General features: G+C 44.6%; 1 protein-coding gene across 1 annotated transcript in view; it reads right to left on the reverse strand.

Moving 5' to 3' along the window:
- The window catches only part of LOC136444433 (uncharacterized), a 49034-nt gene that overhangs the window by 5732 nt on the left and 29794 nt on the right, over positions 1-13508 (reverse strand). Inside the window, exons 43-68 of the mRNA XM_066441982.1 lie at positions 12029-12188; positions 11545-11710; positions 11135-11273; positions 10828-10957; positions 10291-10721; positions 9704-9950; positions 9218-9433; positions 8920-9013; positions 8600-8720; positions 8166-8311; positions 7652-7788; positions 7084-7353; positions 6486-6774; positions 6053-6182; positions 5485-5742; positions 4978-5187; positions 4433-4607; positions 3916-4067; positions 3641-3760; positions 3085-3292; positions 2690-2878; positions 2381-2538; positions 1906-2084; positions 1379-1508; positions 830-1019; positions 235-410 (exon numbers count right to left, since the gene is read on the reverse strand). Coding sequence (XP_066298079.1) covers positions 235-410; positions 830-1019; positions 1379-1508; positions 1906-2084; positions 2381-2538; positions 2690-2878; positions 3085-3292; positions 3641-3760; positions 3916-4067; positions 4433-4607; positions 4978-5187; positions 5485-5742; positions 6053-6182; positions 6486-6774; positions 7084-7353; positions 7652-7788; positions 8166-8311; positions 8600-8720; positions 8920-9013; positions 9218-9433; positions 9704-9950; positions 10291-10721; positions 10828-10957; positions 11135-11273; positions 11545-11710; positions 12029-12188 — 4821 coding nt within the window. The remainder of the gene's footprint in view (positions 1-234; positions 411-829; positions 1020-1378; positions 1509-1905; positions 2085-2380; positions 2539-2689; positions 2879-3084; positions 3293-3640; positions 3761-3915; positions 4068-4432; positions 4608-4977; positions 5188-5484; positions 5743-6052; positions 6183-6485; positions 6775-7083; positions 7354-7651; positions 7789-8165; positions 8312-8599; positions 8721-8919; positions 9014-9217; positions 9434-9703; positions 9951-10290; positions 10722-10827; positions 10958-11134; positions 11274-11544; positions 11711-12028; positions 12189-13508) is intronic.

Here is a 13508-nt window from a genome sequence, read left to right on the forward strand (position 1 = left end):
ATACCAAAGGGGAAGATTTATAAGAATGTTTTACTTTGTTCCTTTGAAGTAACAATAAAACAAAATTCATGTTATTAATGGCTAGTTATGACATTATTCATTGTAGCTATATCTAGCTTGCTCTAGACAAAATTGGCAAGATTGAATTTTTCTCGCGTCACTTGGCATGATGTGGTAGGTATGGTATGGCATGGGTTGGTAAGGAATGGTATGGTATAATCATATATATCATACCTCACTCTCTGTGTCGTAGGCCTCCCAGTAAACAGCGATGGTGCTGTTATCCCCCTGGTAGCTAGTGGGCTCGTCCGGCGACCAGGACAGATCCACGTGGAACAGGTTCTCTATGACAGGTGGCGTCACGTCGATGTAGATCCCGTTAGACGACGCGATGGCCGCCCTACCAGAACCTGGTTATGGCAGAAATGTCAGGGAGGTAAATTACAGTTTTGATATATTTTTGTTTCCTGTTTTTTTTTTAGCCATCTCTTGTTGTTAGCAAAATGTGTAAACAAAGGTTCACTGTTCTATTACACATGCGTTCTTTTAAATGGTAACTGTGCAGCTGCTGAAATGCGCCAACTTGACATGACGTAAGGACGTTAGGACGTAGACTCTCTGCACTCTGTTCCTTTTTACAGGTATATGTCCTTTTCATTAAGATAGGTACGTAAACCGGCATCGTTGTACTAGTTAACATGAAAGACTTTGACCATCTACTTACTAAGTATTGAGGCTAAGTACGCGGTTCTACATTCGATGTCCAGCTAGTCCACAATAACTATGTCAGTCATTGATGAAAACACAGCATCATAGAACGATGCCTTACCAGCCACTGCCCTGACGGTGAGGTAGTACACAGCCTGTACGGAAGTGTTGGAGTCCTGTACAGATATCACTGGTGACAGGTGCATACCCGTTAGGTGGACCTGATGCACGTACGTCTGGTCTTCGTCACAGTCAGGATCACAGCCGAGCACATCACACCGCGCAGAGCACGGGATACACGGCTTTGCGACCTGGTGGGGAGATACAAACTTAGTGTTACAGAAATGGGACTCAATGAACAACTCAAAACGCGTTATGCTTAAAAGCAATGTCACTCAGCTGTGCCATGCTTCATACGATGTGATGTTGACTATATGTATCTAGCTGAGTACAATGAATAAGCAAATTCATGTGACGCTGATTCATCCGCCGTCATGTTGTTACCTAACTTGTATTTCAGTGAATTGTACCAAATTGATCGACACTAACAGGGTGTTGGTTGCTAATTCCGCTAAGGTGATATGATCCTGTAACACGATCTTGGATGTGTTCTGTGGTTCACATCCAGTAGTCTATCCTTTAAACTTCCTCATCATTACGAGCGATTTACCTCTCTGAATGATGCAACGTCGTCTAGAAGTTTAGCCGAGCCAACGCCGGCCTCGAACCGCACGACAGCGTGGTCGCCGTTTCTGAACGGTTTACCGTGTAAACACAACCTGGAGGAATCTGGTGGGAGGCTGTGAACAGAGTGACAGAGAGCGTTCTGATAAGTTTTCTGTAAAATGAAGGGGTTGGGGATGGAAGGGTGGAGGAAATAATTCTCAGTCTGATAGATACCAAAATTCTCAATACAAAAGTTACTCATTGACAATCAATTGCATATATTTATATGTATGGATACCAGCATGCTGTCTTTGCTTTGTTCCCAAAAGAGAACACTTTTTCTAAAATTCCAGGATGCTTTTTATCAAACATTTTTTTTTCTGCTGATCCACCTCTAGCTGTGCTTACCAAGCTCCGCTTACTATATTAAACCCTTACGTATTCTGACAGGGAAAGGTGTCAATAAAAAGCTTTACCTTGCTGTAACGTACTTATAAGATGTAAAAGTAACAAGAACGTCGTGGTATGTACCTAACAGAACGGAACGAGGCGGTTGTTGTTGGCGGTTCGAACGGGTCCACTAACTCGGGAATCCAGTCATGCTTGTTCCAGGTGCTGAGAATCAGCTGGGTTGTCGGGCTCAGGGCGGGGATTCCGGTCAGGACTGCCTTCAACTGGCCATCGATGTACAATCGTACTGATCTATCCACCTGGGGATATATGGAAGTTTAATATTTATTAGTCAAAGCTGCTGACAATGATACATTAGTCCCGATTACATGTACCGATGCAGATTCAGAGTTGCTAATGATTGATAATTAGCAGACAAGGTGTGTAATCGTTAAGCCCTGACGAAGCGTTTGTATAATCATAATCCCAAATTTGTAATCTCACTTAAAGTTCCCCAATAGCTTTTCTGAGTCCAAACAGCGGAGACCACTATGGATTCGACGAATGGTGTGTGCTTTCTGTGTACGTACTCTTGTCTCTTAAACTGTTGACCAACCTTTGTTGCAAAGATCTTTTCCTCCATGAACTGTAAGGTGTACGTGTGCCAGGCAGCTGACGGGTCGAAGTCCAGCTTCACGGTTTCTCCTTGTTCTGCTTCTGTCCCGTTCGCAAACCGACACCACAGCCCGACGTAGCTTGGACTGTTTACCGTTTCTGAAAATGAATATACATACATGAAATAACCTCTGTTTAGAAATGCCTTTTTGTCACAACTGGAAAGTCAAGTCAAAAATAAGGTAGTGAATCTAATCCTTACATTGGTTCAACATCTCATGAATAACCAATTCAAAAGTTTGAACGTTACCTGGATGAAGCTGTAGTCCACAAGAAGCATATGGAGAGTCATTTGAGTCGGGTTCCATCCCGGGGGTTTCTCCCTCCACATCATCTTTTTCAATGGTCCAGTCTGGCGAGGGTTCAGTCGTACTCGTCGGTTCTTCAGTTGAGGTTTGCGGTTCACTTGTAGGGCTAGTGCAGGTACAATTGCAGTCACCTAGAAAGATAAACTTTTCTTTTAGAAGACGATCATGTACTTTTTCATTAAAAGCAATACAAAACACACTATACATAACGATTCGTACGTCTAGAGATACATTTAGATGTCAATTTATCGACATGGTCATGGACGGGAGCATACCCAAAACATTCTTCACTTCAGGACCTAGGTACTTGGATATTAAATCTCGGATAGAGACTTACTTGTTACATTAGACGCTGTAACGTTGCCGGTGTCTCCTGTACTGTCATTTCCTGACTGGCAGCAACTGCAGTTCTCATTGCTGCTGGGGAAAATAGCGTCTTCTTCAAGGCTCATGCCGTTGTGATCTCCGACCACGCCTTCTGGTCCGTTCCAGAACACAACACTGGTGACAGCCTGTAGATCGCCACTGGCAGCAATGATGTCCATCTGGAAAGGTCACAGATTAGATCACATCTTTTCATTAAATAGAATCACCCGTTTTGCAAATTATCAACTTGAAGAAAATTAACAGCGGTTTAAGTCCTCAAGCAGTAAGGAAATTAAACACCTTCGAAACATCATAGATTCAAGATGCGACTACGTGATTAAAACTAAATCGCTTTCAAATTAGTGAGGGTTATAGGTTTTAACGTTAAGGAACTGTCACCTTATTGGTAAGAGTCAGCTACCCCAGTCCCAAAGGATAACTTGCTGTTCTACGCACATGAACATGTTACAGCATCTCAATAATGCGAGATATTGAAACAATTTAATCGCTTCAGAGTGTTTTCTCACCTCGTATTCTCCCGTTCTGCTCCCGTCTACCTCTGTAGAGTAGGCTCCTGACATCATCCGCTCGTACTCTATATCACGTGTCAGACGGATCGACAGGCCCTCGTCTTCGTCAAACGATAGCTGACAAGATACAAAATAAAAACACAAGAGACAAGAGGAGATCACTTTGCTATACACCATTTATTTTGTAGCTACTGTCAGTAAAATGTTAATGTATAAATCGCGTGAAGGGTGTTAGAAAATTGCAGCAGAATATTTAAAATGCGTTGAGGTACCTGCTCAGGGTCGAACAGAATCCGTCTTTTCCCTGAAACTCCCCACAGTCCTGTCATATGCAAAGTAGACCAGCTGTCGTACATTTCGTCCATCGGAAAGCTCCTCTTGGGACAGGGGTCGCCCACGGGGTTAGGAAGGTGCAAAGTCACACCTGGAAAACAAGAGGATGATCAGTCATATCATGAGCACACTATCGTGCAGTATTTCGTGCAGGGACACCCATTGGTTTGTCCTATCGTATTGGAAACCGACCATTTTTTTCTTGCTTCCACCAAGGACACTTTGTTTAGTGTAGTGGATAACAGGATAACTTGCCAAGCTATAGATGGATATCTTTGAAAATTGGTATGTCTTAGTATAGTTTAAGACATCATGATAAATATTGATAGAAAACAATTGGATTTGTGATTATCTAGCAGTTTCTTCAACAACTGGACCTGTTTGAACCTTTTCTTGGTAAATATTCTAATGTCACAATATTCAGTTGCGGCTAGTTTTCTAACTAGTTCTGGTTACCTTTCATTTCGGATAAGGAGCTCTGGTGAGTCGCGTCGCTTTCGAAGTCGAACCCGTCCATGACGTCACCGGAGACAGGGTCCCGCCGGTCCAGTAGGATGGGCGGGGTGGTGGACTCCGTCTCCAGGTCTGCCCGGTTAACGGCGCGGAAGGTTACATAGTACGGGGTGTCAGGCTGAAATGGAGAAACATGTAAATCCTTAGTGCCACCTTTTGTGCATTGGATACAATACATATATCCCAAGGGGGTTACAAGCATTTACCACTACAAGTAGATAGTCCGATTTAGCATTTTGATACTGGAAATATCCGTCATCAAAACCTATTTATCTTTGCCTTACAAAAGTTATATATTGCTACAAATGTAAGTGCAAGGTCTATCATTTCCTTTGTCTAAATAAGTGAGTAGCAACACCAGACACTTTTGCTACTAAAGAGATGGCAACGCATAGGTTTCAAAACATGCCACGTGAGCAAAGATAATAGCATCCCAATGACCCACTGTCATCTCATGTCGCACATATAGTTATACAAATCGTAGCTACCTTCAGGTCAATGTCGACAAACATGTAGGAGGATTCGTTGCCGGTGACGGGAATGAAATCGACTTCAGCGGTACGTCGTTCCCCGCCCTGTGATTGGTAGTCGCCGTCCGACAGCAGGGCGACTTCGAACCGGGCGATGCCACTTGTGTTGTCATGGTAGCCATCCCATAATACTTCCATCCGGTCAGCCATGGCTGTGTACATGACGTTCTGGCGAAGACAAGAGAAAAACTCATCTCTCATTCTTTAATGAGACTTCAACCGGTGTTAAAAATGACTTTTTATTTCCTAATTAACTCAACACGTGTAGTGACGAGCAATGCCTTTGAGCAAGTGCACTGTCATAGATCAGGAGTGATATTTTGTCCTTTAAAGCTAGAAAATCTTGCCAAACAAACAAACAAACAAACATAACATAGGACGCTAAGGCTGCAACTACTCTATTGTAGAGTACTGCACACAGTCAGTCCTAGAGATACTCGTTAGCATCATGATTTGCCTATTCACCATGTCTCCCGGTGATCCCACAAACACATGTCCATCTTCTGGAGGGCTGGTATCAATGGTGACGTCAGCTAGAGCCATGGCGCACTGCGCAGCCTCGTCCGTTGCCACGACAACGACGTGATACGTGTGGCCATGCTGTAGATCCAGGTCTCCGTGTTGAACCATGGTGTTCCTGCCCACTTTCGTCAGAGGGTAGATGTCAAACAGGTGGGCGTGCTCTTCGCTGTTACCGGCGTAACCATCTTCGTGAAAGTTTTGCTGGAAAGCGGTAAAATTGCAAATGTGAATACATAGAAAAGATGACGACGAGAAGGTTTCATTTCTTTTCATGTTAACCATAATGAGGTGTTCTCACGTGACATTACAGCCACCATGTAAGTCAAGTCAAGTCAAGTCAAGTCAAGTTACCTGAACATAAAAAATACAAATTTACCCGGCGAATTTCATGTTTAACCCACCAGTATGACGCGCGAGTCTGACGTCATTGTCACGTGAGCGCAAACACCATACATAAGACTGTATTAAAAGGAAGAAAAAAAGAAAGATTGATTGATCAGAAATCTTTTACCAGCTCTATACAGTCCGTCTGGTCCAGTTTGGTCCGGTTGGTTGTGATGCCCCACTGGTAGAGGAGGATGGGCATGGTGAACTCAAAATCACTCCAGGCCACCGTGATGTTCGCGTCGGAAGAGATGTATCTGTGGGTGAGGAAAGGTGTTGAAATACAGCAATGCAATAGGGAACATCCTATATTTTAATAACTGCCACCATTGTTGGCATATATCTACCAGTTATTCTACAGCTGTTTTATATTCTATTTTGTCTTACTTCAAGTGGATTTCTGCCGGATCTTGATTGCCAAGCGGTCTCAGAATAGCGCTTAATAGAACAACACAAAGACTAGTAAAATGAAGATTATATTGAGACTCTATCACAGCAACATTTTATATTATAAAGTAAGTATAGGTTATAACGGAAGGACCAGCAAAGTTGTCGCGTACCTTGGTACTTGTACCTCTCCATGAGAGATGATGTCACCTCCGAATCCCACCCGGATGCCGTTTGACGTCACTTCCGTCGTGGATGACGCAAGACTGACAGCCCTTACAGTGACGTAGTAAATGCCTGTCCTCGGGATAAGCTGAAGGTGTTCAAAAGTAACGGTCTTGTTCTGTCCGACATTGATGAATGGGCGGATGTTGGTGCGGGTGCTTGGGTAGCGTCGGTCAGTTCCCACTGCGACTTCGTAGTGGTCTATAATTTGGTGGTCTCTATTCTCAACGGTCTCCCCTTAAATTGGCGAACAAAGAACAGTTAGAAATATAGCACATTTCAAAATGAAATCTCCCGAAAGATAAACTGTTCAAATTTGGAGAATGACATCTCTCATAATATAACTAAACCTTGGTCTAACATCTAAAATGTAGACGATGTTATTTAGCATAACAAATATTAACTTACAAATGAACTGATCAGATAGACAGTATGCTTTCTTTGAAAACATTACATGAAGTTTGCTTTAACATCTTGTATGAAGTCGGGGCGATTGAGCTAGCTAAATGTGTTGCTTAGATAGTCTTCTTATAAACAAAGACCTACCATCAATGGCAGCGTCGTCCCCGAGGCCGTAGTCCTTTCCGAAGCTATCCCAGTTGGCCGACAGTGACGACACGGATTGCTGATGTGACAGGTCGAACCCGATGATGGGGCCGTCCCTCACTACCCCGGGAACGAGAGGCTCCAGCTTGACGGTGACGCCATCAGACCTGACAGAGTAGCTGTAGCCCAGCTGGTTGGTTGCCCTGACAACGGTGTAGTACGTTTCACCGTCCCGGAGGTCAAACTCGTCCGATGTAGCACTGTCTGCGCCTGAATGTGGATTGAGAAAAACATGGCTTTCTTTGCATTCCTTTCAATCCGCCAGCGTTATGTTACAGACAAAATGCAACTTAGGAAAGTAGAGCTTTAACCAAACGTTGTTTACAACCTAAGGCAGTAACACGGCAAATAATATTAAGTCAAACTGATGTTAAGCTCCATAATTGAATTCTACTGTTCATGCCAGTCGGCCTATATGCTGGTTTATAGTCACGTAACTACGGCGTGATCCTAACGCGGTAACGACGTGTGCGAATTCCTTGTGAAAGTTTTTATGCTTGAAAGTTACCTGGAGACAGCTCGGTAAGCGGCCAGATCTCCAGCCCGTCCAGCCTGACCACTGACCACTCTGTCCGGGCGGAAGGGCAGGGGTCGCCGCTGAAGTCCCAGTGCGCGCTGATCTCATCGTTATGGCTCTGGAAGTCTCTGTTTACAAAACAGGCATGTTACAAGTATCATCAGGTAACACAGTTCATGGTCTTTATCTTGAGGATGTGAATTAAAACTGCCAGGTATGATCTGTTATCAACGATATGTTTTATGGACTTTCAATAACCTGGCATCAAGATGACATTTTTGTGTAACACGATGAGACGCTGTGATTTTTATTGTCTGGGCTGCCTCTGAGTACATTTATAGACATTTGATGTACCTGGAACTTTGTTCATGTGTACGACGAAGTTCAAGGCAACAAGGGATCTATGCCATTTACAACTCTGTATTTGTGAAGCAATCAATCAATATTCAGATAGTCACAGTTATGTTGTATGTAAAGATTACATGTTCAGGAAAGCACATCTTACATGTCGCCTCTATGGGAGTCCCCATCGCTCACAATAAGCGGAGTGAGAGGCGGTAACCCGGCACTGATCTTACTGATGTAGACGCCGTCAGACACGGCAACACTGGACAGGCCCGCGGCGTTGTGTCCTCTCACTGTCACAAACACCTGTAGAGATAAACGATGGGAGATGCGTTTACCTTCAAGTTTACTGTCAAAGTAGGACATAGATGGCCTATGATGCATATGGGTCTTTGACATTGGTCAGCGAAAGACTTCTAGCAACATTTAGTTTCGTAGCAGTAGATAATGAAGGCATTGCAGCATCGTCGTGGTGGTGGTTAGATTATCATGAAAAACGTTGATTCATGTTGTTGAGGCATTTACGGCACTACTATCTGTACTGAGCTGTTTGAAGTGTCTGTAGATTCTTAAGAGGCAAGAATCCATGATAACCTGTCTGATGTCCGACAGGTCTAAGTTCTTGACAACAAAGAAGCGAGCGTCATGATCGGGAACCTGGCGGAAGCTGTGCAGCTCTGCTCCTCCCGGCACTGTACCAACCGCGACTTCGTACCTGAAACGTAACCGGGAATGTTTGAATTAATGCGTATGTAGCTGTCTACTGGCTCTGTTTCAGTATCATGCTTGTATCGTCGATGGCATCTTAACATGAAACCATATTCAGAATCTCGTACCTATTTCCATCTTTGCTTGTACTATATAATGGACTGTGGTCTAAGGTTTGAATTTTTTTTTGCTACAAAAATACCCACCTGGTGATCGGTGTCTCCGGGTCCGTAAATGGTTGCCATGCAACAGTAACTTGAGTGACAGAAGCTTGGCACACGGCATCCATCTCCTGGCAGTCTGAAATGATAAAAATAGTGTATTACTGTTATGTCTTTGATCTAACTTGGGTGAGTGATTTTGCCTTCCCATCCGTGAAACTAGAACCCCTGTTGAAGTTGTAAATGCAGAGTCATGTTCTTGGCTGTTCATGACTGATATTGTTTTGTACTTTCCAGCTAATGTTATCAACAGATTTTGACAATATAGCTGTTGCTATTTTACCTTCTTGGTTGTCACACTTCCCTCTTCCATCTGAGTCGTCTCCCTCTAAGTCAGCATGGTAGATACTGTCCAGTTCCGCCACAGTCCCGGTTACTGGCGGGGTGTCGTCGATGACGATTGCCGCTGAGTAGGCTGATGTTTTCCCGCTTACTGCGTTGTAGGCGATCACTGTGGCGTAGTAGCTTTCCTGGTGCCGCAGAAACTGCCCAGCAAATCCTACACGTGATAAAAATTTCAACTGTTGTTTTGCAACTGTTGTTTTGGGAAATATGAATAACTGGCATTGGGCATAAATTTCTGTAAGTGCTTGAAAAGACTTATACTCATGAATAAATCTCTTAAGTAATCGTATCTAGTCATCATCAACGCTCTTCATCTAGTTCGTCTAAAATTTCCTATTTTGTATATGTCGAATGAAGGTGTCCCTGTACAGGTATTTCTTTGCCCTGTTATTCTTATGAAGAATCGGTTTTAAGACGTGCGTACCTTTCGCCTTGAACCTGTCAGCTTTTCCCGACACTCTGGTAAAAGGGAATACGGAGTCGTCTCCCTCCTCCGTGCCGACGCCGAACCGGAAGTGGTCGATGTGGCTCTGCTCGTCCCGGAAGCCGTGCCAGGTGCAGCGGAGCTCATCCGTGCCGGGGAGGTGACGTGGGCACATGACGTCACCAGCTACGGGTGGGGTCGAGTCCACGGTCAGGCTCGCGGAAAGGGCGACAGTACGCAGGCCGACCTGAAATAAAGTTTTAATGGGCATACCAAATGGTCTGCTAGCAGATGTTAGACATTTTCCATTGTACAATTCATGTAACAATGCTACATATGTACTAGTTGGATGCAATATATCAAGTTAATCTGTACCAGACTATATGAATCTAATGTCTGGTCAACATTTGAAGGACGCATTCACTAACATCGGTGGCTTATCCTTTTGACTAGAGTCAAAACATACGAGTACCTCTTTCATGTTGAAACGCTAGGACGCCAGCTAACCTTGGTTTTCGAAGTTGAAATGGACATGTTCGCACTACTTATGTGTGATATAGTGCTGATCAAGAAAAAAAAATACCTACCGAGTTGATTGCTGTAAGGCTGAGAATGTTGGGCCGCCCCTGTGACGAGGGATGCACGAGACTGTTCGGTACCGACGTCCTCTGGCTCGTCACAGTCCGGTTGTACACGTCATGGCTGCCTGGGTACGTCCCGTACGCAAACGTAGCGAACACCACGTCACTCTCCTCCTCCCTATAGCCCCACTCCGCTGTGATGTAGTCTGCTGACAGCTGGTAGCGGGACACGTCAGACCCGAAGGCGTACTCTTCATCTTCAGACGTGACGCCGAAGCCGAGGAAGTCGACCTGTGGAGGAGTGACGTCTACCGTGAACCCGTCTGACGCGGACTCTAGGATGTTCCCGGTGCCGGTGATCGCTCGCACGGTTGTGTAGTAGAGTTGGCCTGGGCGGAGGGGCCGCAGGGATTGTGCATGGCCTTCTCCCCCGAGACCTGTGGAGGTTTAAGAAATCAGTTCAGTTGATTTGTCTTACAAGGTGTTTGAAGTGAGGTCAACGATAGTCTTGCCATTAGATTTCATGGCCGTAGCGTCTCTTACCTTCCATGTCTGCGTTATCGTCATACAGCACGATCCCTGCCGACGAATAAGGCTGTACGTCATCCCAAAGCGCTGCAGTACCGACCGCCCACTCGTAGTGCACAATGCCATGCCTCGCACTCTCGAACCCCTGTTTTAGAATGCAAGTATATTGTGACGTGTTTGGTTAGCAAAAGGGAATCTGGAGCAAGAGTTTCATGGCTTTCATTAAGCCTTGTAAACAGCCCTTTATGAGGAACACCTGGGCGATAGTAATATAAACTGAAACCGCTAACTACCGATCCTTACAAACGCCCATCATTCTTACCCTGAAGCGCACAGTGACCGTCCCCGTGTGTAGTTGGTAATCCACATCTACAGTTGACACGTCATCAGCTTCACCGTCCGTCATACGCGGGCCGTCCACAACCACACCTGCCTTGTCACCGGGCACTACCTTAATGGGACTGGAATGAAAGTTGCACTGAGTTCAACTAGTTAGTTGTTTCTGTCTCTGATAGTGATTTACATTGTTGGTTTTGTTCTCTTGTCTTTTAAGTTGAAATCTATAAAATATATTTTGTCTCGTCAGCAAACAATTCATGATATTTGAATTGATATGGAAATGAAGCGTCCCCGATTTAAACTAAAGTTTTTTAAAAATTCGAATCTAGTTGTAGGACGCTGTTCATCATATTCTTGTTGAAACTAGCTGCTGAAAGAGCAAGGCAGGTTTACCTTGAAACAACTTCCGTTGAAATTGCGCCTGCTCCATTCTGCGCCTTCACTGTGACGTAGTATACTGGTGACCCCGTGGCCTCGTCGTACAGTTGCAGCTGCAGGTTGTTGATGTAGGCACTTCTATCAGCTCCCATATTTTCGAACGGCATTACGTCCTTGCCACCTGAGAATAAACAGAAAATGTTACTAGTCCATTAATTCATGGAACATAATTTCTCTTTCGCAACCATAATTCTTAGTTGCAAATTGACACAGATGAAAAAAATACAGGCAACAGGAGTCTTCTGCATGTTAACCTGTATAAAAAGATGTTGCTACCAATAGAAGACAGCTCCGAACAAAATACAATGAAAGTGTACATCTAAACCGAAGTACATAAACTACGTCGAATCTGATGATATTATGAAAAACCTCAAGCAAGATATCTAATGTCTGTTTGTTTTACAGATCCCCCCCCCCCCCACACTTCCATGCTACCCACCTGGTGACGTCCCCAGAGCAGCCCAGTACGCCATGACCTTGCTCTCTCCGTCAGTGGCCCGCCATGACACCAAGATGGCGGACAGGTCCGTGTGTAGAACGTACCCGTCATGCAACTCCTCCAGCTCACCGGGCATCACATCAACGGCAACGTAAAGATTCTACAGGTGGGTAAGGATTTAGTTACTTTTGCTGTTCTAAGACGGTATAGACAGTGACAGAGAGTACTGCTAAGATTTGGTCATCAACTTGTCCTGTCGGAGCGAACTCTTGACCAATAAACTGCATCCAATAACCTCTGTAATTTAGTAGTAGTAGTAGTAGAATGGTTTATTATCATTATTGCACAACTTTTTACAGACAACAGCATCGCAGGTTTCCGTAGTTACCTGAATTGCGCTGGTGTTACAATGTTTAAAATCGCAAATATTTTCAACAAATTGGGGTCATTCCCTTTAAAATACTTCTACTATTACATTTACGTATAAATCACGATCGCAATAAAATATTGATGCACAAGTACAGTTAACAATCTACCATAGATGCCTGTTACATTACATTAAACACAAAATGTCCGTGGGCATTGCACTATCACAAGGAACTGGCAGAGTCAACATTGTTCAGAAGCATAGTCATGTAGGGCATCGGGCTTTTCTTAAAGCGTTCTGTTCTTGTTTTGAAGGAGTCAAGCTGGTTGCTAGACCGTGTTTTTCGCCCGCTAATGTCACCCCTGCGAGGAGGGAACCAATGACGGTACTCGTGTAATTGGAGGAGTTTTCTGGCAAAAGCCAAGCACAGGTGGTCTCTCCGTTGCTCCAAAGTCTCAAGGCCAAGTAGGAGACAGGCATCTGCATAGTGTGCGTAGTCTTTACCGAGGATGGTTCTCAAGGCACGCCTTTGGATTTTCTCCAGCTGGTTACGTTGTGCTTGAGTGAGGCCCGGATGCCACGCTGGTACGGCATACTCGCACACCGGTCGGACGTAACTTGTGTAGATGGTGACTAAATCTTCTGTGGGCAGTCGGAATGCTTTCAATTTTCTAAGCAGAAACAGTCTCATGCCACCTTTCTTTACCATGTGGTCAACATGGGCGTTCCATCGCAGGTCTGCTTGCATGTACAATCCCAATAACTTGGCCACTTTAACCTCCTGTAGGGGGTGATTATCTATCTTGAATGTTGGTAAAGGTGGGACAGTTCTTGAGAAGTGTAGGTGCATCACCTTGCACTTTTTCGGATGGAGTTTCATTTTGTGAGTCGCAGACCAATTATTCAGCTCGTCTAGATCGTGTTGAATCGTAGGGAGTGCGTTTCTGTGACGACTCTCGATCATATTCAGATCGTCAACGAACTTCCAACGATTTGCCATCGCATTCTCAGCGGCGCTGTTTATTAATGCCAGGAACACTATGGGCCCCAGTACTGTCCCTTGGGGAAGACCGCATGTCGTCTCACTCCAATCCGAAAAGGAATCTTTGTAGC

Source organism: Branchiostoma lanceolatum, chromosome 11 (assembly GCF_035083965.1).
Source record: "Branchiostoma lanceolatum isolate klBraLanc5 chromosome 11, klBraLanc5.hap2, whole genome shotgun sequence".
Taxonomy (NCBI): domain Eukaryota; kingdom Metazoa; phylum Chordata; class Leptocardii; order Amphioxiformes; family Branchiostomatidae; genus Branchiostoma; species Branchiostoma lanceolatum.